The 26,012-nt window shown below is 50.6% G+C and overlaps 1 protein-coding gene across 3 annotated transcripts in view; it reads left to right on the forward strand.

The window, feature by feature from the left end:
* The window catches only part of Dgkd (diacylglycerol kinase delta), an 81,933-nt gene that overhangs the window by 51,307 nt on the left and 4,614 nt on the right, over nt 1–26,012 (forward strand). For all 3 annotated transcript variants that reach the window (XM_029565963.1, XM_029565965.1, XM_029565964.1), the window contains 18 exons: nt 1,120–1,228; nt 4,275–4,414; nt 5,437–5,521; nt 7,193–7,287; nt 7,369–7,468; nt 7,586–7,859; nt 8,393–8,551; nt 9,255–9,380; nt 11,467–11,563; nt 14,785–14,895; nt 15,893–15,989; nt 16,186–16,293; nt 17,127–17,240; nt 18,070–18,204; nt 18,747–18,898; nt 20,435–20,546; nt 20,638–20,730; nt 21,606–21,725. In XM_029565963.1, the coding sequence (XP_029421823.1) occupies nt 1,120–1,228; nt 4,275–4,414; nt 5,437–5,521; nt 7,193–7,287; nt 7,369–7,468; nt 7,586–7,859; nt 8,393–8,551; nt 9,255–9,380; nt 11,467–11,563; nt 14,785–14,895; nt 15,893–15,989; nt 16,186–16,293; nt 17,127–17,240; nt 18,070–18,204; nt 18,747–18,898; nt 20,435–20,546; nt 20,638–20,730; nt 21,606–21,725 (2,227 nt within the window). The remainder of the gene's footprint in view (nt 1–1,119; nt 1,229–4,274; nt 4,415–5,436; nt 5,522–7,192; nt 7,288–7,368; nt 7,469–7,585; nt 7,860–8,392; nt 8,552–9,254; nt 9,381–11,466; nt 11,564–14,784; nt 14,896–15,892; nt 15,990–16,185; nt 16,294–17,126; nt 17,241–18,069; nt 18,205–18,746; nt 18,899–20,434; nt 20,547–20,637; nt 20,731–21,605; nt 21,726–26,012) is intronic.

The raw sequence follows: 26,012 nt of genomic DNA on the forward strand, positions 1-26,012 counted from the left end.
GAGAGCCAGGGTATCCACTATGCACTCCTGCCTTTGTCTCCTTTTGTATGCATGGTGGGGACTGGGCCCAGACCTCAGGGAGCTGCAGGCACCAGGCCTCCTCAGAGAGGGTTGTAATTGTTTGCCAAGATATTTGACCCTTTCCTGAAAACAAGGGGCAGGCAACTTTTTAAATTAGCGAGAGAGGTGCTAGACAAAACTCAGCATGAGAAAGGTTTTGTTAGAGGCTCTCTGAGGGCATCAATGGAGGTCCAGTCTGGCTGAACTTAGTGGGAGGTGGGTACAAGGGGGCCTCTGAAAGCAGGGCTGGGGACATGTCAGAGGAGGGACAGGTCCTGCTGGAGGCACTGTAGGTGGGAACATGGAGCTTCAGGAGTGCCTGGTGTATGGAGTCAGTCACTAGCACCTTGAAGCCAGAATAAGGATGAGGTCTGCAGGACGAGGGAGGTGTGAGCAGAGGCAGCCGGGGGTGGGGTATGGGGGGTATCTGTTGGGAGGGGCCGGGTGACTAGCGGGGGTGGGTGACGGGGACTAAAGTTAAGAGAAGACCTGGATTGCATGTCTGGGAGGACTGTGCCTGCAGGGTGAGGTTGTAGAGGGTACAGAATAGGACAGCACTTGCAGCCTGGGGGTCTGGCTGGGCAGAGCCCTGGCAGGAGGGCCAAAGAGTGAGAGGTGCTGAGGATCAGGGCTAGGCTGTCAAGAGGACATGATTAGGAGGGTGTGTGGATGTAGCAGGTGAAGGGTATGGATGGTGGAAACCTTTGGGTCCAGTATTTGGCTGAATTGTGGAAGATCTTGAGTCCTGACGGGATCTGGTGTCGAGTGAGACTAGGTATTGCTGCTCTGTGGAATGGAGTGTACATGTCATCTCCTACCTGGGTAGATCCTGCCCCTGGTTGGAGGAGCTGCTAGGGTCTGATGCTCCTACCACCCACAGACAAACGCAGGCTCTGAGTAGATGGGCTGGACAGATAGCTGGTGTTGCCTGGTGGAGTGCATGTGCACCTGGGCTTGGCCTGGGTTAGCCACGTGGAACAGGCACTCTCCTCAGCCTGGGACTGACAGGCGCATCGTTGGTCTTGGAGCACATTCATTTCCTTGGCTTCCTCTTTGCAGCTTACGGTTATTCCAGAAGTTTGACACCTTCCGGATTCTGGTTTGTGGCGGGGATGGCAGTGTTGGCTGGGTCCTCTCTGAAATCGACAGCCTCAACCTTCACAAACAGGTACTTGGGTAAAGGGGAGCCCCAGCCTTCGGTAGGGAGCTGAGGTTGGAAAACCAACATGAAGCCTGGACTCTCTGCTATGGCAGAGGCTTGGTGTGCAGGATCTGGAAGCTGTGTGGGGTTGGGTGTGTGAGGGATGGGGGTAGGCGGATGGTGGTAGCCAGCAGGAGTCTGATGATGGCATGGAGGTGGGGGCCCTGTGGTAGATGAGCGGGAAACTTGGGTCAAAGGATCTGCAGAAAACATGGCACCAGGTCTTAGGTGGTGTTAGGGATGTCATCCTTAAACCCTGCTTCACTGGAAGGTGGTGGAAGTAGCTACTGGATGCCTCTCGCTTAGGCAAAAGGGAGACACGTACTTCTCTTCAGCTCCTCATGTTAGAGCTATGATCCACTGAACATGGTTTCCTAGTTTTTTACATTAAAATACAGATAGATTGTCCTGGTTGTTTACTGTGTTCATTGACTTTCCACTCCAGCCACACCTCCCTTGGTAATCAGCCAGCATGCACATTGTTGCAGCAACCACCTCTTGGACTGCTAGCCATCGTGACAGGCAGAGGATGATGCATAACATATCCTGTGCTCACCTGCTAGTCTCTTACCGTACTGGTGAAGTCAGCTCTGTGATAGTTTCCCGGGATGGAGCTAGAGGCCCAGGGTTAGCTCTCCTTCCCCAGTGCAGGAGCTGGAGGGCCAAGACACCCCTAGACAAACCTGCACACTTTCAGATTCTTCTCTTTGGAGGAGCCCAATGTTTTTAAACATTGGTGTTGACAACTGCCCTCCACCAGGACATTCTAGTTCATATTCCCTAGTGACATGAAGCCGTCCTTTCCCATGTGCCTCATCTTTTTTGGTTTTACCCAACTTATGTAAACAGAAAGTCTCATTTTTATTTAAGTACTGATAAAGTCAAACATTACCTCATCTGATCGATACTTTAAATGAATCACATGTTCATGGTTTTTGCTTATCAGTGCCTCATCTGTCATTGAAGATTTCCCCCCTAGTTTGCCAGTTTGTGATCAGCATGCTTTTTTTTCTCTTTCTACTTTATAATTTTGTTGGTCTTGTTATTGGGACACCTGCCCCTATGCCAAGGTTATCAAACCATCGTTTTGCCTTCTATACTGTTGATTGGATTTCTATGGCTTGAATGGATTTTCAGTGATTTTTGTGTCCTCTGCCCAGCCCCACTCACTCAGTGGTACTTACTGGTGTGGACTGTGTCGTGTCAGGAGTGGTTGGTGGTCCTGGGACCCACCTGTAGTCACCAGTTATTCTCGAAAGAGAAGCAGCGCCCTCCAGTGGTGGGATTATAGTCGTTGAATTAGTTTGGTTGATTTGCGGGATTGGCGGCAAGGTCACGGTTAGCTAAGACTGTGAAGCGTGGTTTCGTTTCAAGTGCTCAGTCACATTTTGTGGACACTTGCCTCCTGTGGTTTCTCTGTGGTCCTCAGTGCTCTGGCCACTGTCTCCTGCCCCCTTGGCTTTCCTGGTCCTGTGCCTGGTGGTGGTCTTCTGACTTCTAGTACATGCTGCCTGGTGAGGACCTCATGCATGGGCCCTTGCCTCATCCTTCAAACTCTTCCTTAGGAGGAAGTGCTGACTCTCTGGGGTTTGCTGCCATGTCTACCCTGGGGACAGAGTGGGCCTCTCTGAGTGTCTCAGTGCTACAGGTTTCCAACCCTGCCCACATGTCTTTCCTTGGAGTCTAGAGACGCCATGCATCCAGGACCCAAGCCGAAGCCTAACAGTTATTCCTGATCCCCCCTCCCCACTAGCTGTTGGCTGTAGTTCTCCCCTGAATTGTCCCTAGCCCTGCTGTACTCAATCTGGGCCATCTTTGGGCTCTTGAGAGTGACTCTCCTGGGGCAGTTGTGGCCTCTGTGATAGGCAAAGTCCCACTGGCAGCAGACCTCACCAGAGCCCTCCTTTGCCCATCTATCCTTGCTGTTATCCTCTGGTCACAGCTCAGACTCACCCCATCTCAGGTGGGCCTTCCCTTCCCGAGTGTGCTGCATCACTAAGAACACTACCTCTGCTTTTACTACCTGCTACTGCCTTCCCTTGTGGCTAGGGGAAGCCCTGCTGAGGCCTCAGCCCTCCTTGGGTGCCCTGGGCACTGGCCCCTCTGTCTTCCTCCCATTGACTCCTGCTTTTTGTGCTGGCAGCATGGGTCTTGGTGTGGCAGGACCTTCTGCCAGCTGTTGTTCCTGAAGGCTGGCCCTGTGGCCTGTGTCCCTTCAGCATAGACACTGTGTCAGGTGAGCAGGGGCTGTATGGTGCTTTATGTAGGGATAGCAGGGTGTGGTCCTAGCTTAGGATCTGTGGATTCCCTTTCCCCATGCTGTACTTCATTCAGATTTTGAGACTGCCATCAGGGTGGACAGCAAGAAAGCTCTGGGGACTCCCTGAGCAATGAAAGGGTTTTGATGGGGGCTCTTGGTGATGCTGGGTAGCAGGGTAAGGCTTTAGGGGACACAAGTAGATGGTATAATCTGGGTCTGGTATGCTCAGACTGTGCCTGATTCTAGCATGGTTTTGGTAGGACCTTTGGTTGGTTTTAGAAGTGTGGGATGATTCTTGTCACAGCTTTTGGGAGGTGAGTTTTGCACCAGTGAGTAAAATGCTTAGTGGATGGATAGAGAGACACATGGGAGGTTACAGACTGATCCTCTGATGTGGGTCTTGCAGTGAGTAAAATGCTTAGTGGATGGAGAGACATGTGGGAAATTACAGGCTGATCCTCAGATGTAGGTCCTGTAGTGCCATTGGGAAGGAAGGGCTCATGGAAACCAGAGGTTCTTGAGGGTTGATCATCAAGATATATAAATGAGAGGAAGGACTGGTGACCCTGATATCTGCTGTTGACCCTGTAGATCATCTGTTCCCCCTGGTGGGCCCAACTGAGAAGGTACAGGCCTTATATTTTAGGTCAGACCTCTCCTGCACTTAATATAGCCTTTGATGAAAGTCACAGGGAGAATCCTAGGTGGGAGACTGGGAGATGATTCTTAATCTTTCCCACTGTTTTCCATCAGTGTCAGCTGGGCGTGCTGCCCCTTGGGACAGGAAATGACTTGGCCCGTGTGCTTGGCTGGGGCTCTGCCTGTGATGATGACACCCAGCTCCCACAGATCTTGGCAAAGCTGGAGAGAGCCAGCACTAAGATGCTGGATAGGTAAGTGGGGCAGTCAGGACTGTGAGTGGAAACTAGCTAAGAAACAGACTGATCACAGGGTTCTTAGCCTGGGGTTTGTGAGGACCAGGACTACAGGCCTTCAGACATAGCTTACAAAAGTTGGGCTTGAGCATGTATTTTCTTTTTTGAGAGTTTTTGAACAGATTATGGAAAGGATAAAAACAAATGAAGCAGGCTAAGAACCATGCCTTAGACCTGTTAGACCATCTCCTGAGGCCACACCTGTGTCCTTCAGGATTGCAGAGAAGGTGGCTGTAGTTCAGGGTCCAGGGACCATTGATGAAGTATTCCTCATGGCGTACTTGGAAAATTCTGTTTCCCCTTCTCTGTTCCCAGAATGAGTTTGGAGTAGTTACCCTCTAGAAGGTAGATGCCTTGGTCTCCTTGAACAGGATGCTGCTGACTTCACACTTGAAATCTTTGCTATTGAAAGTACTCGTTGGTGCTGAGGACCCAGGAACTGGTTACCCAGTTACCTCTCAGGGAGGAGGTCCCTGTGCCCACTGCTGTAACACTCTAATCCCCGCTGGGTATTCTGGCCTTTAGCTGAGCAATGTGAAGTTCTTGGAAGGAAGATAAATATGTTTCTCCAAGAAACCATGCCTAATGGCAGGGTGGGAAACATGGCCATCTTTCAGCAGAGCTATTGTGCCCTGTGGGTTCTGAAGAAGAGACATTCCTCTCAGATAGGTAAAGAGCCAAGTTACTGATGCAGAGACAAGACTAGGGGCTTAAAAATGAAGTCAGGCTGCACATGGTGTTGCACATCTGTAATCCCAGCACTTGGGAGGTGGAGGTGGGAGGATTAGGCCAGTGAGTTCAAGATTGGCCTGGGATACACGAGACCCCATTTCAAAAAGTCAGAAAAAGAAGTCAGGAGAGCACTAGGATCAAGGCACCAGGCTATGAAAATGAAGCAGTAAGGGGTCAGTTCTGGGGGGCTTCCTGTTCCTGGGTGCTGCTGGACACCCTAAGGCTGAGCTGACCTTGTACTTGTGCAGGTGGAGTGTCATGGCATACGAGACTAAGCTCCCTCGGCAGGCCTCCTCCTCTACTGTCACTGAGGACTTCAGTGAGGATTCTGAGGTACCACCACCTGCTCTCTTTTGCACCTTTCCTTCTCTTGTGCTGGGCCCTGAACTCGGAATCCTGCACTCTGCTACTGGGCTGCACCCCAACTTATTACCTGCTCCTTAAGCCCCCATGTATGATCTTTGTGTACTCAGTGGACTTCACTGCCTTCTATCCCTGTGTGTGCTGCAAGTATGTAGGGTGAACCTTAGACTGAACTCAAGGCCCAGCAGGCTCAATCCTAGGGTTTCATGACCTCCTGGGGGTTTACTACAGTTGTCACCAGGATTTGAGGGGCTTTATAACGACCTTCCCCCATGACTTTGTTTTTTAAAAACTTTTTATTTTTTGTGTATGAGTGTCTTGCCTACATGTGTATAAGTGTATCTGTGTGTGCAATGCCAGCTGAGGCCGAAAGAGGGCGTCAGATTCCCTGGAACAGGAGTTGCAGATGGTTATTAGCTCCCATGTGGCTGCTGGGAACAGACCTGGGACCTCTGCAAGAGCAGCCAGTGCTCTTAACCACTCAGTTGCTGCTCCAGCATCCCCCACCCCTGTGACTTTGTGCTTCCCTGTGTCCTGAGAGCAGCAGCTCAGCACCCACCGCAGTCTGCTGCCCCTCCTGCCTCGCCTCTCCTGCCTGCTTCCAGCCGTCTCCCCTCCCATGTCTACTACCCTCCTTCTCTGATGTCTGTGCTTTCCTTTCAGTCGTCAGTTCTGTGTGTTGTGAGGTGGTTACTGCTGTGATCCACTCTTTCTGTCCTAGGGCAGAAGCCTTGTCTTTGTTTATGTCCTGAACAGCAGTGCTGGCTCATGCTGTAATGGTCCCATTGGGTGACAGGCCTGAGTGTGGGGTGGTCTGTCGAGCAAGAGGGTCAAGGGCAGCAGTGGACAGTAAGGCTGCAGGTGGCACTCCCAGCCCTAATTTGCATGGCTTCGCAGGCCGGAGATGGTCTCTGCTTTTCTTTTGAGAGGAAGAATGTGTGTACAGAGCCTAAAGCATCCCCAATCAAAATCTCTGAGACTTGGGCACAGACGCTCTCTCTTTGGTCTGCAGACAGAGAACTGTGGCACTATCCTATAGGTGGGTAGCTGTGAGCAAGGGTGTTTTCCACCTCATTGATGAAGGATTCCTGACCAATTAGAAAACGTGGCTTCTGTGGGGTGTGGTGGCACACTCCTTTAATCCCAGCACTCAGGAGGCAGAGGCAAGGGGATCTTTGTGAGTTGGAGGCCAGCCTGGTCTATATACACAAGCTTCAGGCCAGATGGGGCTACAGGGAGACCCTGTCTCAAAAAGACAAAGAGACCAAAGAAAACGTGGCTTCTGCCCTGACCAGAACCAAACTAAGGAGCTGCCTGCCCATCGGCACATCACTGAGGCCGACGGAGGCTACCAGAGACAGGATCTGGTGTCACCATCCAGACTAGAGAAGCAGGAGCCATCTTTGGTTGTTTTGTTCACATCCATTGCTTCAGTCTGTCCACAGCTTGGTGACGCTTTTGACCTTGTTCCACAGCACTGGCCATCTCTGATAGTGTTTGGGGACATGGTCTGTTCTGTTAGAGGATGGACTGGGAAGGGCCCAAAAAAATCTCTGAGACCGGGACCCTGATGGTACTTGCTGTTGATTGCAGAGACTTAATAGCCTCCTCCCCCTTCCCCCCATTTTGGGGAGATTGTAGGTGCAGCAAATTCTCTTCTATGAAGATTCAGTTGCAGCCCATCTTTCTAAAATCCTGACCTCGGACCAGCACTCAGTGGTGATCTCATCAGCCAAGTGAGTACCATAGCCTTGGGGACTTGGGATGGCAGCCAGGTGTGCTGCCTGGGATCCTAGCCCAGCTTCTGCTCTCCACAGAGTGCTCTGTGAGACAGTAAAGGACTTTGTGGCTCGGGTGGGCAAGGCCTATGAGAAGACGACAGAGAGCTCACGGGAGTCGGAGGTCATGGCCAAGAAGGTTGGTTCTTGGGCCTCAGGCAGATGGGGCATCGGGTGAGAGGAGCGGGTGAGGGCAGATGGGGCATTGGGTGAGAGGAGCTCGCTCTCCATGCCGCTCATCCCATCTCCCATCTAGTGCTCTGTCTTGAAAGAGAAGCTGGACTCGCTCCTCAAGACCTTGGATGACGAGTCTCAGGCTTCATCCTCTCTGCCCAACCCACCTCCCACCATTGCTGAGGAGGGTGAGGACGGGGACGGGTCAGGCAACATCTGTAGCTCTGCCGGGGACCGCCTGGTAGGCTCGGCATGCCCCTCTCGGCCACAGATCTTCCGACCTCGGGAGCAACTCATGCTGAGAGCAAACAGCCTGAAGAAAGCAATTCGTCAGATCATAGAACACACAGAGAAAGGTACTGGGCCTTCAGTCTCCAGGCAGCCTGGTGTCCCATGTTCCCTGAAGGTGGTGCTAGACCACGCTGTGGTCACCATGAAGCAATTATTCTGACCCATGGACTTTGTTGCCTTCACCCTCACATAGGACACGCCCCCATCCTGCCCTCAGACACTATTTCACATCCTCTCCTTCCTCATACTCTCCTACCCACCCTCCTGTTACCACCCTGAGCAGCTCCATCTCTTCTCACCTTAGATCCTGTCATGGCCCCACCTGGGCCCTGGTGTGTCCATGCCAACTACTCTCCTGCTGGGCCCTCTGTGTTATTCCCCTCTACCTTCCACATCCTCCTGCCTCAGAATCCTTCTCCCCAGCCTGTTAGCTGGAATGCCCAGGAGCCCTCACACTGCCAGAGCTAGGGCATTGGAGTGAGCCATGATGAGGTGGGGACTTTGGGTCTGAGCTTCAAGTGACTACCACTGAGAAGAGAGTGCTGATAGCTCTGTAGCCTCTGACACAAGCCCAGCAGGAATGCTCTCTCCTCTCCAGCTGTAGATGAGCAGAACGCCCAGACTCAGGAGCAGCAGGGCTTCATCTTGGGCCTCTCCGAGTCTGAGAAGAAGGAGCTGAAGACCGACAATAGGATGTGCCCACCACCTGCCCACAGTGAGAGCTGTGTGGTTGCCAAGGGGAGGAGCCACCGCAAAGGTATGGCTGGGTTTTGGTTTGGGTGATGCTTGGTGAGCTTCTCATGGGAACTTTAGGGTGCTTTTTCTTATAATTGTTTTGACCACTTGAGTGACTCAGAATCCCAATCACAGCCTGCATCTACACCATCTACATGGGTCCTGGAGATGTGTGTACTAGAGGTGTGTGCACTGTGGGGCCTGCATGGCGAGTCCCTTGCTGAGGAGCTTCTGGTGTCTGTCCTCAGAGCCTCACTGACCCATGGCTGCTCATATGGATCTGAATTTGACAAAAATGAGACCTTGGCTCTTTTTGGAGTAGACCCCAGCACAAAGTTCTCATGAGGAGGGTGGTCTTCCCATCAGTCCGTCCTGCCCCTTGGTGGGGGTGTTTCCTGCAGAGTAGAGAGCAGTAGTGATAATTAGCACTCAGAACTTTATATGTTCTTCCCAGACTGTGATTAGGGATCAGCCCCTCTACTCTTGCACTGCCATCCATATCTGTGTGCCTCAAGATGAATCTAGACCCTTAGTGTGTGTTTTCATGTCTCCTCCTCGGCTCAGGGACTCTCCGTCTCAAATATTGCTGATTGATTGGTGGTTCATAGCTCTCCTTCTTTCCCACAGCCTTCCCGTCCCCTATTCATTTTGCTGTGATACCCCCTCCCCACAATTTCACCGTGTTCTGTTTTGGACAATCTCAAGTGTGCTGTCCTGTTTTACAGCGTCTAGAGCCCCTTGTGAAAAGCTGATGAACAAAGGTCTGGTTCTTGGCAGCTCTGCCTCCCTCCCTCCCCAGACTGGAAGCCGGGATGGGCTGCCTGCTCTGAACACCAAGATCCTATATCCAAGTGAGTGAGACCCCTTTCCACCTGGGGACCGTAGTTGGGGCGGGGCACCAGGAGAGGTTATGGGTGCTTGCTGACCATAGCTGAGTCCTGGGTCTGTTGGAATGAATAAAAGTGTTGCCCTTGGAGAGCATATAGGCTCGTGGAGGTAGAACACCGTGGTTTATGTGACCACATGAAAAGTGCCCTTCTATTTCTTACTCATTTTTATTATTTTTTATTTGTTGACAACTTCATATAATGTTTTTTGATCATATCTGCTCTCATGCCTCCCTCCAACTCCCTCCTGAGATTCCTCAATATGTTCCCTTCCAGATTTATGTCTTCCTTTTCAAAAGTTTTGTTTTCTTTCATATTTTATTTTATTGTATTTTATTTTTATTTTTATTTTTATTTTTATTTTTATTTTTATTTTTATTTTATGTGTATGAGTATATTGCCTGCATGTATGTAAGTGCACCCGTGTCGTGCAATGCCACGGAGGTCAGAAGAGGGCTTTGGATTCCCCTGGAGCTGGAGTTAAGGATGGTTTGTAGCTGCCATGTGGGTGCTGGGAATCGAACCCAGGTCTCCTGCAAGGAAAGCCAGTGCTCTTAACTGCTGAGTCATCTCTCCAGCCCCTGTTTTGTTTTCTCCACTCACTGAGACCACGTGGGTGAGGGGCTGTCCACTGGAGCATGGCAGCCTATCAGTGTTTGGGCACCTGAGAAACATGACTCTCCTCCATAAGCACTCTGCTGTAGTAGCTCCTCAGCTAGGGGTGGGGTCTTGAGAACCCCTCTGCAATTTATACTTGAATTTTGACTGGCTGGATTTGGTGCAGGTCTTGTGCCAAATAGTGTTGCTGTGAACTCATGAGTGCAAAGTCAATGTACTGTCCAGAAGACGGCATTTCACAGAGCTCCTCCCCATCCTCCATCTCTTGCATTCTTTCAACCCTCTCTACCGTGATGTTTCCTGAGGCCAGGGGGTGTTGGTGATGGTGATATGGATGTCCCAATTAGGGCTGAGCACTCAGTCACTCATTCTCAGCACTTTGACCAGTTATGAATCTCTGCACTAACTACCTCCCACTGCAAAAAGAAGCTTCCCTGACCAAGGCTGAGAGCAGCACAAGTCTCTGAGTATAAACATAGATATTAAGAAGGCGGTTAGAGCTGGGCGCGATGGCGCACGCCTTTAATCCCAGCACTTGGGAGGCAGAGGCAGGCGGATCTCTGTGAGTTCAAGACCAGCCTGGTCTACATAGTGAGTTCCAGGTCAGCTGGGGTACAGGGAGACCCTGTCTCAAAAAAAAAAAAAAAAAAAAAAAAGAAGGCGGTTGGACAACATGAGTGCTTAGTGCAGCAACAACAGCAGTTTTCTTCTTGGGGCCTGTCATCTTTGTCATGAGATTTGACCAGATTTACAGTAGCAGGCATGGATTCCCTCTTGTGGAATAGGCCTCAGAGCTAATCAGAGGTAGTTGGTTACCTCCTACCTGTCATGCAACTATTGCACTAGTAGGTACATCTTGCCTGGTAGGTTGGTATTGGAGCCTGCTGGGTCCACTGCTAGGTAAGTCCTTTGATGCCTTTTTTTCCTCCCAGTGGTCTGCACAGCACGTCAGCTGTATGAAAGCTAAGCAGGGAGGAAGTTGCAGACTGATTTCTCGCTCTCCTGCAGTCAAAATATGTTGTCTTCAGCAATAGGATCTTACCATGTAGTTATGGTGGGGAGCCAAGAGCAATGTCAATAACCTGTGTTGTTTTGGGAGCTTCTGAGGCCTCTCTGACCAGTAACTTGCAGGCTTCCAAGCCTGGAAAAGTTCCCTTTTAAACAAAAGGCATGTAGTGCCCACATAAAACCCAGATAGCTCAGGAAGACAGTTTGTAGATGTCTCATGGGTGTTGATGCCTACTTTTCCAACATACCTGACTTTGTTCCATAAATAGGGGATGAAGATGGTGATTTTTGAACCCTTAATTGTCATATTGGAATACTCCTTCATAATGTTGTGTTGTAGAATACATGTGCATCACCAGCCTTAGAGATCTGACCTGCTCTGCCTGGAGCTTCTGGCTAGCATCCTCTTTTTCCTTCCTTGCAGGTGTTCGGGCAGGGATGTCTGGTTCCTTGCCTGGGGGCTCAGTCATTAGCCGCTTGCTAATTAATGCCGATCCTTTTAATGCTGAACCGGAAAACCTGTGAGTATGAGGCAACACCAACAAAGCGTTTGTTAGAAGGGTGCTGGGGTGCAGAGGTCTGATTCTGAATTAACCAGAGAACTCAGTGGACAGCTGCCTAGAGTCTTTCTGACTGGTGTTCTTAGATGAAGAAAACCTTCAGCTTTGGGACTATGACAGAGTCTTCCCTGTAGGCCCTCTGCAGGACAGCAGGGGCAGATTCTGTCCTGGTCTTGCGCCAGGCCCCACAGGAGGCACAGATCAGTGTCCTGCATTACCTTCTGAGGCTTTAAAAAAATTTTTTTTATTCATTATTTTTATTTTATGTGTACGAGTATATTGCCTGCATGTATGTAAGTGCACCCATGTTGTGTAATGTCCTTGGAGGACAGAAGAAGGTGTCAGGTCTCCTGGAACTGGATGGTAGTTAGCCACCATGTGGGTGCTGGGAATCAAACCTGGGTCCTCTGCAAGAGCAGCCACTGCTCCTAATGGCTGAGCCACCTCTCCAGCATCCCCCACCCCTACCCCCAGGCTTTTGGCAGGCCTCCAGCTTCTGCTGAAAGCTGACCTCGCTGTTGTGCCCCCACGCTGGCACAGACGACACTTCTTTGCTCACTCCACTCTTGCTCCCTCTGGCTTCGTTTTCCCATGGGGTCTGCCTGCCATCTCTCCAGTGATGCACGTTTCTGCATTCCTGGACAGAGAGCCTTCCATGTGGTTATTCCCTGGGTGTTAGGGCTTCCCTGGGACACAGCTGTCCTGATTTGAAGCTTTTAAGGGCAAAGGTTAGGTTGTTGCTGTGTGCTCTGTCCCTGTGGGAATGTGGCCTTCTTCCTCCCCTGTATTTCCAAGGCTGTGAAGACATTTGCACAGTGGTTTAATGGAGCCCTTGTATATAGTACAATCCACTGCAGGTGGCATTTCCCAAACCAAAGTAGCCAGTCTTCCAGACTTGTTTTTCTGTTGGCTGATGGCATGCTGTGGGCAGCTATTAGGTTGGTGGCAGTTGGCTACAAGTTGCCCATCTTTAGTGTCAGGCCTGGTGGGGATGGTAGCGGAGGTAGTTATGTGGTTCAGAGAGGCCCTGGTTTTGGATGGTGGCACTTTAATCTCCAAGGACCAGCCTAGTGGCACATGTACTCTGTTCCTGGACCTGGTCTTGTGCTTGGGGCCTGCTGATGGTTTCCCTCGGCAGGGTCAGAGCTGTAGTCCCTTTGGGAGCAGTGTCCTTGGGGCCCTGACCAGGATAGTTCCTTTGTCTGCCTCCTCTGAGGTCATGGAAGGCCCCATCTGTGACTAAGCCTGCTCTCCCTGTCTCTGTCCCCCTCCCCCCCCATTTTTCCCTGCATGCTGTTTTCTGCATCACTTTTTCTCCCTGGGGCCTGTAAATACTGTTCATCATGTAGTCTTCAGGTTATAAACAGTTTTGTCCCAGGTTTTCTGGGCAGCTGCTAGGTACTTGAATTAGATGTGTTGTCAGAGCCCTTGTTATAGAGATTGGCTCTCATCAGGTTGCAAAAACTGAAGCTAAAATGTGCCTGAATTTCAGTGGACACATTGGGAAATCCATCTCCCTGTCCAGTGTCTATGCCAGCTTTTAGAACTCGCCCTCCTCACAGTGCCTCCTTTCTACAGGGGCAGAGGGACACAGGATGGGACAGACATCTGTGACTGTGGAGGGGCAGGGAAGTGCAGAAATAGGGCCTGGGTCTAGGGGTCTGGAGGCTGAAGGTGAGTCACCACCTGTGCTCTGGGGAAGAGGCTTCATGGCCACAGCCAGCATGGGCACTTCAGGCCACGGCCCTTTTCAGTTTGGAGACTGCTTGGACAGATGTAGGGATATTTGAGAAGCATCTTGTGATCCAAAGTTCAGCTGTGTGGATGTGTGTTTCATATAGACCTCCTTGGGTTGAGGCTTCCGGCTCAGCTAGGAAACAGGCTGACAGTTTCTCTCTCTCTCTCTCTCTCTCTCTCTCTCTCTCTCTTTCTCTCTCTCTCTCTCTTTCTCTCTTTCTTCCCCTCCCCCCCTCCAGTTTTCATAACTTCTCTGGCCTCTCCTGCCCTGCTACTGCTTTATTTTATTTTTATTTTTTTGGTCTTTTGAGACACGGTCTCCCTGTAGTCCCCTTCCTCTAATTCTGTTATACTAAAGAATTTTTTTTTTAGGGCTGGAGAGAACGCTCAGCGGTTAAAAACGCTGGCTGTTCTTGCAGAAGACCCAGGTTCGAATCCCAGCACCCAAATGGCAGCTAACAACTGTCCATAACTCTAGTTCCAGGGGATCTGACAGCCTCTCCTGTCATCTGCGGGCATTGCACAACATGGATGCACTTACTTACATGCAGGCAATGCACACATACACATTAAAAAATAATAAAATTTTTTTAAAAAAGGAAATTTTTTTTATGTGCATGAGTGTTTTGCCTGCATGTAAGTTAAGTGCACCCATGTTATGCAGTGCTTGTGGAGGTCAGAAGAGGATGTTGGATTCCCTGGGACTGGAGTTAGAGATAGTTGTGTGCCATCATGTGGGTGCTGAGAACCAAACCTGGGTCTTAAGTGCTGAGCATCTCTCTAGCCCCATGCTGGTTGTTCTCAGAAGGACAAAGCAGTGTCCCCAGGTGTCCTAGTGCTTCTGCCTCAGGTACAAACCCAAGAGAATGCAAAGCACATGTCCACAGCAATGCTGTACCCTAGTGCTCACAAGTCTTCACCAGATCACACAGTAATTCAAGTGTCTATCAGTTGACAGTAGACAAAAATCTGGTGTATACTTATAAACCATGGGTAAGGGAAAGCAGCCAGACACACAGGCTGTACTACTGTCCCAGTCCATTTACTGGACAGGTCCCAGATAGTCACATCCAAAGACAGAAGGTGGGGTAGTGGCTTCCACAGGCTGGAAGGGTGAGGAGGTGTGAGCCATGGGAGGTGTTGCATCCTGAAGTTTATCATAGAGGTGACAGGACCTGAATATACTAAAACCATCGGATCGTGTACTTTAATCTCGTAGTTACATGATGTGTGCGTTATATCTCAGTAGAGCTCTTACAACAAAAGAAAACAACCATCCTGAATCAGGGCCTGGGTGCTTGCCATAAACATGGGAAGACACCCAAAAGAGAAGCAGTAGCAAAACACGGAAAGAAGTAGCAACTTTGCTCTAGGGGAGAATGCGGGGGCCAGCCTGTGGAGGAGGCTGTGGCAGCTGCTGTGGCTGACTTCAGGCTCCTTTGCAGAGAGTACTACACAGAGAAGTGTGTTATGAACAACTATTTTGGCATCGGCCTGGATGCAAAGATATCCCTGGACTTCAACAACAAGCGTGACGAGCACCCGGAGAAGTGTAGGTGAGTGCAGGCTTAAGTGCTGTGCCCTCATGTCAGTGCCTCTGCTTGCCTCAGTGGATAAGAAGGTGCGGAGTGCTGTGGCAAAGGGCAGTACCCCGACTGTCACCCGGCCAGCAGAGGTGTGGGAAGCAGGCCGCAGACAGGAGGCCAGCCTGGAAGGGGGAGGGGTCTACTTCTCAGGGTGGCCAGCCTGGGCACTGGATAGCAGGAATGCACTGGCAGTGGCTGGGTGGAATGGGCTGCATCTCTCCCCGAGAGTCAGAGCCTGTGATAAGGCAGGTGTGCTGTGGGGTCACTGTCTGGTGCTGCTCAGCTGTGGGACACACGGAGGTTTGGGCGGTTGGAGATTATTCTCTCCTCTATGCTTTTCTGTGTTGCACATTTTCTATGGTAAGTGTAATTGTATTTATGTGCCTGTGAGTGTTCTGCGTGTGAGGGTGTGGGTGGGCAGAGGCTACGGTGAATGTGTAGACATTAAAAGATGACCTTTCTACCTTGTTTTGATATAGTTTCCTGTTGTTTACTACTCTCTACCCCAGGCTAGCTGTACCTCAGACTAGCTGGCCCGTGGGCTCCCAGGGATTCTCCTGTCTCTGCCTCCTCTCATATCGTGTGTACTGGGATTATAGTCTTGCACTACTGAGTCCAGCCTCATGTGGTTCAAACCCCAGTGCTCATACCTGCACAGCAAGTGCTCTATCTTCCCAGCCCCATAGCATAATTTTATAGCCAGAAGAAAGTCATGATAAATTTGGGGGGGTTCACCTACTTGCTTTTCAGGGTGTGATTGCTCCCTTGGCCAACTGTCATGTTTTAGCATGCTTTCTCATTGTAAATAGGCTCTTCATGCATGTCTGAGAACTGGAGACTGTCCTGTCTTCGGGTATCCTGCTGCGTGTAGTTGCTGGATCTGATTTGTGATAAGGCCTCCAAGCTTCCCAGCAGTAACTCAGGTTACTGTGAAGGAAACCCTCTCCCAAGACTTTACTTTTTCTAGGAGTCGGACCAAGAACATGATGTGGTACGGTGTCCTGGGCACCAAAGAGCTGTTGCATAGAACCTACAGGAACCTGGAGCAGAAGGTCCTGCTGGAGGTGAGTGTGTGGCTTCCTGGCCTGGCAGGTGACCTCCTGGCTTTGGCTCTTGCCATTTCCTTAGGAGTGGACTCCCTGGGGATCTCCCCTTTCCCTCCCCTCCCACTCACTGCCTCCTGTGAATCTGGTTGGTGCTAGGGAAGAGGTCTGATGCATGCTGAGCATTGCTTTTTCTGTCTGCATTTCTCCTACTCAGTGTGATGGGCGCCCGATTCCCCTCCCCAGTCTTCAGGGAATTGCTGTCCTCAACATTCCCAGCTATGCCGGAGGGACCAACTTCTGGGGTGGCACCAAAGAGGATGATGTATGTATAGGGTGTGAGGTGGGTGGGCGGGGCTCAGGGTGAGCAGTGAGGGGTGACTAGATGGAGTATCTGTCTGGTTCTGGCAGTCAGCATGGTCAAGGACCAGATAGGCTCCCTTGCCATTTGGCGTACTGTCTAGAAGGCGGGCATTGAACCTGGTCAAGTGAGGGGCAATTGACACTTAAAAAAACTTGGGGGTTGGCCAAGTTGGTGGGCACGAGGTGGGGAGTACACGGTATCAGCAGAGAAAGCAGGACGTGGAAGCTCAGAGGCAGAATGGGCAGGTGCATGGAGGGCACGGGAAAAGGTCTGCTGACTAGTGTGGGACAGGTGCACAGAGACAAGCGAGGGCTCTGCAGGGTCTGCGGGGTCTGGATTGTAGGGGGCTGTGGAAGCCAAGGGAGGAGTCTGGAATTTATGCTAAGAACTGTGGGAAGTTATTGACAGGTTTTAACCAGGGACATGGTGTCTTCACACATAGCTAACAAAAACAGCCGGCATTTACTGCAGACAGTGTGTGGGGGCCACTGTTCGAGCACCTGTTAGCTCACTGAGCAGCAGTCCAGCCCCTTGGGGAGCAACCAGTGGCACCCCGTCTGAAGACAGAGGCAGTAACTTGCCTGAGATGTCATGGCTTTAAGAGCAAGTGTAGGAGTTTGTAGGTGACAGACAACCAACCCCCTCTGCAGTGCATTTACCAGCTTCTACCTTGCCCTGTGCCATCTGTGGCTATGGGTCTGCCTGCCTCACCAGAGCCCCCCAGAGCAGGAAGGAGATGAGGGGGGCCTGCTTGGGGAAGTGGGGGCAGACAGTTCTCACGCTGGCGCTTTCAGACTTTTGCAGCTCCGTCATTTGATGATAAGATTCTGGAGGTGGTCGCTGTGTTTGGCAGCATGCAGATGGCTGTGTCCCGTGTTATTAAGCTGCAGCATCATCGAATCGCCCAGGTACCAGCCATGATCCTCCAGGGGTCTAGCCCACCCTCCTGGGGCCCACTACTATTTGGAGAGGCAGGCTTGGCCTAAGACTCCCTGGATTTGCTCCCAGTGCATGGAGCCAAGGAGAGAGGTGCCTTCCCAGGATCTCAAGCCAGCCTCTGTCCCACTCTGCCCCTCACCCACCTGAGTGCTCTGTGCCTTGATGAGGTGGAACAGACCTAGCTGAGCCCTGTCTTGGGTCTGCAGCAGCAGTAGTGCCCTGTGGGAATGGAGCTGCCTCTGTGGCAGCTAGAGTGAGCCCACCAGAGCCCAGTGCACTGCTCTGGGCCAGCAGGTTGAGTGAGGGCAGGCACGGCTTCTCATAGAGTTAATGGGCTTGCTTGTGGGGGCAGGGAGGGAATGACTCTATACACAGTGAGGACTGGGTAGGATTTCTTGGCCTCTTCCTGTGTTCTGTATGTCTCCAATAGCTGCTTAAAATTTAATTTTCTTTTTGGCAACATTTTGTGAAAAGAGCAGGGCTTCATCATCTACCTCAACAGACTTGGCTCTGCTCTGGGGGTATTTACACCTGGCAGGGGTCTATGGTTCCTTGAACCCCCTCTAGGCTCTGATGTCCCTATCTGCACACCAAGTTCTCTTGCCCTGACCTATCCCAGATGCCTCGAGGGGGATACTGGAGGCAGGTGGGGCAGCAGACCTGAGGACGGGTCTTCTGGCCCTGACAGGCGAGTAGGTAGCCATGGAGTGCTGGCATGGAGGAGTAAGGCCTGATGGTGCTATAAAAATCTTGGAGGTTGTGGGTTAGCACAAAGTAACAGTTGTGACTTTTTCTCAGTGTCGTACAGTGAAGATCTCCATCCTGGGGGATGAGGGTGTACCTGTGCAGGTGGATGGAGAGGCCTGGATCCAGCCACCAGGGTATATTCGGATTATCCATAAGAACCGGGCACAGACGCTAACCAGAGACAGAGTAAGGATGGCTGCTGGGGGTTCAGGGGATGGGGTGGGGCGCTGGTGGGCCAGGGCCATCAGTAGTGTACCATGGTCTCACCTGTACACTCATAAAAGAAGAAAAAGAGGATTTTATTTTTGTTCTAGGATTTCTCTTTAAGACACAGATTAGTTGAGTATAGTTAATTACAAGTAGTTGATTATACCTGTAATCCCAAGCAGAGGCAGGAGGTCAGCTAAGGTTATATAGCAAGATGCTGTCTCAAAAGAAGACATAAAGAGGGAGCTGGAGAGATGGCTCAGTGGTTTAGAGCACTGGCTGTTCTTCCAGAGGACCCAGCTTTGGTTCCCAGCACCCACATGGTGGCCAACAACTGTCTATAACTCCAGTCCAGGGAATCCGATGCATTGCACCACGAAGACTAAGCTAATAGGGTAGTATCCATCTCTTCTTTCCCTAGCTCTTACCTAGTTGATCTTCTGGATCGTATACTATGGGGTAGATGTGTGCTCATGCTCTGGAGGGCACAGAAGACCTGACGTTGGGTTCTCATGTCCTAGGCCTTTGAGAACACCTTAAAGTCCTGGGAGGACAAGCAGAAGTGTGAGCTGTCCCGCCCACCGTCATTCTCCATGCACCCTGAAATCCTGTCTGAGGAGGAAGCTACTCAGCTGGACCAGTTTGGGCAGGCTGCAGGGGTCCTCATTCACAGGTAGGCTCTGCCTGTTTTGTTCCGTGGGGGAGGAGGAGGTGGGGAACTTTGGCCTGACTGCTTGCCCTGGGCTTGCTTAGCCATCTATCAGATATGGCTCAGGTTTGCATAGTGGAAACCTAGGACTCACAGAGATTTTTAGTCCTTCAGACTTTCAATCCTGCACTGAGTTTTTGATTATGGCCTCTGACTGCTGCCTTCGCTTTACCCTGGAGAGAAGTGTGCACCCTGCTCTCCTTTTTATTAAGGGAACTCGACATGGACCCAAGGCCTTTGCTTGTTTGAGCTGCCCTTGCTCTTGTGGCAGTGTCCACCACGGCTGGTTTCTCCCTGCCCACCTGGGGCTCTCTTCAGACACTCTGGGCCTTCTGGCAGCTTAGCTTTTCCCTGGCTCTCCTTCAAGGCTGCACGGTGCTCTTGGCTGTCCACTGCTTGCTTCTCTTGGGCTTTCCCTTTTGCTCTGTGTATTCCCCCAGGCAGGTCTGCCTTGCTCAGCATCAGGCTCTGGGCTGCAGCAGATCTGGCTCTCTTGGTCCCTATGGGCATTTCTAGGCCACACTGGCCACATGCCCTGGGCTGCTTTCTTTCCTTGGTGAGAAACTGACACTGCTGTAGTGCCCATTTAACCCCCTCCGAGCTCCCAGGTCAGTAACCCTGCATGAATTGACCTAATCCTCCCTGTGCAGTGGCCATGGACCTGTTACTTAGTCCCTGTTGCCCTAGGAAGCCTGCCTGGAAGAGGTGCTTGCCAGGTCAGCCTTCTGAGGGCTTATTGGCAGTGCCATGCTTCCCAGTCTGGGCAAGGCGCTCCTTAGGCTCTCTTCCTGCATGCTCTGCCCAGCCAGCTTACCACACCCAGCTTCTCTGAACCACCCTCTGCTTGGCTCTTGGTCTTGCACAGGCTGATCTGGCTCAGAGCTGATCACCCCACTAGGACCCTTGATCAGAGAGGCAAGTGCAACTTGCAGGGGCTTGGTTTGGTCAGGGTGTTCTGGGTGTCTTGGTGGCAGGCCTTGTATGGAGGCCGCTCACCTGTTTTCTACTTTATAAGGCATGAGCTTTGTTTTATGCATTTTCCTCCTTAGAAAACCGAAGATTCAGGGCTAGAGAGATGGCTCAGTGGTTAAGAGCACTGGCTGCTCTTGCAGGGGGCCCAGGTTCTATTCCCAGCACCCATATGGCAGCCAACAACTGTCTGTAACTCCAGTTCCAGGGGATCTGATGTCCTCTTCTGAGGGCATTGTACACACATGCTGGCAGTATACCCATACATATAAAAATAAAATAACAAATAAAATACTGTTTTTAAAGAAAGAAAAGCCAGGATTTAATGTCAGATTTCCTACATGAGACTACTGCGATGTGACTTGTATTGTCGTCCTGTGCCTGTGCTGTGACTGAAGGGGTCATTAGGACTGAGCTACCAGCTCCACTGGTCAGCCAGACCAGCCCTGTGCATCCATCCCTCTTCCGGATATGTTCATGAGCAATGTGCAAGTCTGCTCCATTGTCCTGACATGTGCGTGTTTCCTTCAGCATTCGGGAAATAGCTCAGTCCCACCGAGACATGGAGCAAGAGCTCGCACACGCCGTCAATGCCAGCTCCAAAGCCATGGAACGCGTGTACGGCAGACTCAGGACCACAGAGGTACTTGATCTTTTGGGGTCTGGCTTCTCCTTGGCTCTTTGTAGCCCTTGGCCTTTTGTAGCCACATGGATGTACGCTTGGTTCCTCTCAGGGGCTGAACTGCAGCTTTGTCCTGGAAGTGGTGAATAACGTCAGAGCACTGCGTAGTGAGACAGAGTTGCTGCTGGCTGGGAAGATGGCCCTGGTGAGCTGACGTGGGGCAGGAGGGCTACATGTGAGATGACCCTTGTCACCAGGGTGCTGGAGATGGAGGGCAGCAGTTTTCAGTCCAGAGTCCCTTGCCTGCAGGAAGGGGGCTTCAGCGGCCATGTAGCATGACTGTGGGGCTGTGGTCACATCCTCAGAGGCAACATCTCAGCCAGCCAGGGTGTTCTTAGGTGTTAGATGCCTTTAACAGTGCTCTAGTGGCAGATAAGATGTGTTTCTACAGTAGGAACCTGTAGGTGAAGAACCTTCCTCTTGTGGCCAGGAGCCAGTCACATCATCAGGTGTGCTGTGCTATCAACTGTCCCCATTCAGTCTGTGAAACTGGCTGCTGGGTCAGTCCTGGGATCATTTGGTGGGCTTGGGGGTAGCCAGTGGCTGAGCTCTAGACACTTGAGCAGGGAGGGGCTCAGATGACTGGCCAGTAGCCCTAGTATAGAATGAGGACGTGGAAGGCCTTGCTGGAGATCCCCGGTTGGGTTTGCATTCTCCACCCTTTACTCCAAAGTGATGCTGTCCCTAGCACCTCACCTGCTGCCTTTGCTGCCTCCAGCATGCCTGTGCTTGGCCAGGTGTGTGGCCCACCCTTTGGTGACAGGAACCCAAGGGGACTGCGCAGATCAGGAGCCAGTGCTGCCGCACGTGGCTTCCCTGTGGGCAGAGGTCCATCAGTCTTCCCTGTGCTCTGAGGAAGAGTTGTTCTGAGCTCAGGCCTTACCTGTAGCTGTATTCCTGCCAAGTTTTCGTAGCAACTCTGAGGTGCTTAGCCTGGGGCAGCCATCACGCACTTGGCTTGGCTGGACGAGCCTTGCTGTGTTCAACAGGTCCATTTCTCTCCTTTTTCCCCTGGAGCAGCAGCTGGATCCCCCTCAGAAGGAGAGGCTTGGTGCCGCCCTAGCTGAGATGGACAGGCAGCTCAGGAAGCTGATGGACACTCCCTGGCTCTGTCAGCCTGTGGAGCCTGGCGACGAAGAGGTATGTAGGCCCGGGATTTTGTGGCATGTGGTGGCTCATGCCATTAGTCCCTTTGTACATTATGGTCCTTGTGACTTTGGAATTGAGATACCTTTGATCTTGAGCCCCTGATAAGCCTTCTGAAGACTTCTCCACTAAAAGGACCTTCAAGTCAGGGAGAGACTCTGGCATGGAGGAAGGAGTTGAGGGGTTGGGAGTGAAGAGTGAGCCTTGATGACTGGCCTCTGGAACAGAAGAAGAGGACCTGGGGGGAGCAGGTGGCAAGAGGTGGAAGCCCAGCCCTGCTGCATGCTCCATGTGGAAACATACAGTTGCTTAAAGGCAGATTCTTGGGAGTTTGTTGTTGACAGGATGGAGTTGGTGTCCGTCCCCGACTTTTCATCTGTGGTTCTTAGAGGCTCCAGTTTGGTGCACATCTAGTAGTTCGGACAGACAGGGCCCCAGGGCCTACTGTGCCCAGGAGAGAGAAGCGGCAGGGGCACAGAAGAGGGCAGCACCTTGCAAGGACAAGCCCTAGGCTGCCTCTGGGTTCTTTTGTGTCTTGGGGATGGAACAGAAGGGATTAGGTAGAAAGGTCACCTTGGCCTCCTGTAACAGAAGACAACTTCTCCTTCAGCATGGTCACAGGAGATAGATAATTACAGACACAAAACATGGCACCTCTGCCTGGTGTAGTCTGTTGGAAACTTTGGCAGTAGTGTGTAAAACTTACGAATGAAAATGTTTGGGCTGGAGAGATGGCTCACTGGTTAAGAGTGCATACTCTTCTTCCAGAGGACCCAAGTTCAGTTTCCAGCACTCATGTTAAGTTACTCACAACTGCCTGTAACTGGTTTTAGGGGTTTGGATGCCATCTTCTGGCCTCCACAGGCACCTGTACATGTGTGGACAGTGAGGAGGGCCTGGAAGACTACAGGGACCCTGTGCTAAATTCCTCCTCTGAAGGTAGAAGGGGGTTAAAAACAGTACCACCATTTTTGACTATTAGAAAAATAGCCACTCAGGTTTTTTAAACTTAAAGGTAGTTTGTAATTAAAAAGATTGGTGTCTCCAATTACACAAGACAAATAGAAAATATACACAAAACTTTAAAAAAGAAGTGACTAGCAATGAAATCACAGCACAAAAATAACAGAAAAACATTGTCTTCCTCTTTTTTTTTTTTTTTTTTTTTTTTTGAGACAGGGTCTTCCTGTAGCCCCAGCTGGCCTGGCACTTGCTATGTGGACCAGGCTGGCCTCGCTCTCACAGGGATCTGCCTGCCCCTGCCCCTGCCCCTGCCTCTGCCTCTCGTGTGCTGGGACTAAAGGTGTGCACCCACCATGCCTGGTGAATGTGGGGAGGGCTGGTTCCTACAGAAAACCTCTACTCTTTTTTTTTTTTTTTTTTTTCCTGATAAACCAATTTTTGAGACTGTCTTCCTCTTAAAAGCAAATTATTCTTAGATTGTGTCAGAAAGAAGCCTGTCCATACATTGCTCACAAGAACTGCTTCCACAACTTATGATAAAGATTAAAAAAATTTTAAAGAAATACAAAATGTCCAAAGAGGTGATGATACATGTGCTCTGACTTGTGGTAGGGCTCTGTCCTCAGTAAGCTCATCCTGGACTGGGAATATCATAGTTTTAAGTGGATGATGTGCTTAAGTGACTGGCTCCACACTTAGCACTTAGTGTAGCCTCCCCTGGCATGCTCAGGGTGTGGAGCCTGAGGCTGGGCAGAATCTGACTGTCCTAGTTTGTTTCTCCATTGCTGTGACCAAGCACTCTGACCAGTACCAACTTGGGGAGGAAAGAGTTTATTTGGCTTACATCTCCCGGGTCATAGTTCATCAGGGAGCCCAAGGTGGGAACTCAGGGCAGGAACCTGGAGGCAGGAGCTGGAGCACAGGCCATGGAGGAACGCTGCTTACTGGCTTGCTCCCCTGGCCCCTGCTCAACCTGCTTTCTTATACAACATAGGCCTACCTGCCCAGGGGTGGCATTGTCCACAGTGGGCTGGGTCCTCCCACATCACTCAGTAATCAAGAAGATGCCCCACAGACCAGTCCACAGGTCAGTCCAATGGAGGCAATTCCCTAGTGGAGGCTCTCTCTACCCAGGTGTGTCCAGTTGACACTACAGCTCCAGCACACTGATACACAAAGGCCATTTTACAGTGAAGTAGTGCATTCTTTAAAAGTGTGTTCTTGAGGCCGGGTGTAGTGGCACACACCTTTAATCTCAACACTTGGGAGGCAGAAGCAGGTGGATCTCTGTGAGTTCAAGGCCAGCCGGGTGTACATAGTGAGTTCCAGGACAGCTGGGACTACAGGAAGACCCTGTCTCAAAAAGACCAAAAAAAAAAAAAAAAGAAAAATCAAGACCCAGCTAGGCGCGGTAGTGCACGCCTTTAGTCCCAGCACTCAGGAGGCAGAGGCAGGCTGATCTCTGTGAGTTCAAGGCCAACCTGGTCTACATAGTGAGTTCCAGGACAGCTGGGGCTACAGGGAGACGCTGCCTCAAAAAGACCTAAAAAAAAGTGTGTTTTTTATTCTCCAGTGTGTGGGATTTCTCTAATTGTGCTTGCAGTAATTAATCAGCTGAGTTTACTCTGTTCTGAGACCGTGGTCTTTGTGTACTACAAGTTCTCCGGCACATCTCTCAGTGTGCTCAGGGACAGTCTCTGACCATACCTTGTGTTGCTTCTTCCTTTACATCAATCCACAGAGCAGTTTTCTTGCCCTTTCAAGTAGTATTTAACTCAACTGGCAGATGATAGATGCCTTTTGTAAAGTGTTCCTTTGTGACACCATGTAGTTTTGTTTTATTCATTTAGATACATGAGGGCTTAATCATTCAGTAACAATCCTTTTTTAGTTTAATAAAACTTTTTTGATTTGTCGTTTGAGACAGGGTCTCCCCATAGAGTGCTGGCTGGCCTGGAATTTGCTGTTAGACCAGGCTGGCCTTAATCTCACAGAGATCAGCCTGCCTCGGCCTCCCCGATGCCTGTAATGCATGTATTACCACTCCTGGCTAGTTCAAATTTTTATTACATTTATTTATTTATTTGTGTGTGTTCATGCATGTGGGTGCATGTGTGCCATGGTGTATGTGGAGGCCAGAGGACAGCTCTCTATTATGTAGGTCCCAGGGATTGAACTCAGGTTGTCAGGCTTGGTGGTAAGCACCTTTACTCACTATCTTGCTGGCCCCGTAATGACTTGTTCCTCCCTAAACTATTCCTTAAAACCCCCACATGTTTATTTATTTGCCTAGGGGAAGAAAGTGGTACTGTGGTGTGTGTAGAGGGCAAAGGACTGTGTGGGTCCCAAGGATTGAACTCAGGTCATCAGGCTTGGTGGCAAGTGCCCCTTACCCACCAAACCATCTTGCTGACCCTGACCTTTTTTTTTTTGGTTTTTGAGACAGGGTGTCCCTGTTGCTCCAGCTGGCCTGGAACTTGCTATGTAGACCAGGCTGGCCTTGAACTCACAGAGATCCGCCTGCCTCTGCCTCCTGAGTGCTGGGATTAAAGCCATGTACCACGACACCCAGCTGCCCCTACCTTTTTTTTGTCATTAGATAATTTTTTTAAAAAAATCTTCAAATCTACCTGGTATATTCTTTTAAAATACTTTTATTTTCAAGGTTTATTTGAGGTATCTCTCTTACAAAGAGCATATCACAAAATGATGTTCTTAAAAAACTTTGACATTTATTTTGTGTCTGTGTATGTATATGAATGTGTGAATGCCACTGCATCTGTGGAGGTCAGAGGACAGCTTTCCTTCCACCATGGGTTCCTGGAATCAAACTCTGGTTGTCTGGCACAGCAGCAGGTGCCTTTACCTGCGGAGCCATGGTCACATTAGCCCACAGAACTAAATTTTAACCTCTGTGTGACTTTGGGAGTGCTCTGTGAGGAGGTGGAAGCTGCCGTTGTGAAGAGCCGGGAGCGTGCTCCTTGGTCGTTCCAGTGCTTGCCTCCTTCCACTGTTCCACATGGGGGAGCGCAAGGAAAGTATAAAATGCCATTAGAAATCAACCCTTTAATAGTCTTCATGCAGTGGTACATACTGACATTTAAATATGAACAAACTTTAATCACACGAGAAATGTATGTGTTATTAAGTGAAAAAAATGGACGATGATAATAGATACTGTAGTCAGGTGTGATGGTGTGCATTTGCAACTCCAGTACTTGGGGCACTAGGGTGATAGAATTGTGAGTTGGGGGCCAGCCTGAGTAAGACGCTGTCAGTGTGCATGCCTGCACGCACACACACCCATGCAGAAGCCAC

Source organism: Nannospalax galili, unplaced genomic scaffold (genome assembly GCF_000622305.1).
Source record: "Nannospalax galili isolate Female #2095 unplaced genomic scaffold, S.galili_v1.0 scaffold1138, whole genome shotgun sequence".
NCBI lineage: Eukaryota > Metazoa > Chordata > Mammalia > Rodentia > Spalacidae > Nannospalax > Nannospalax galili.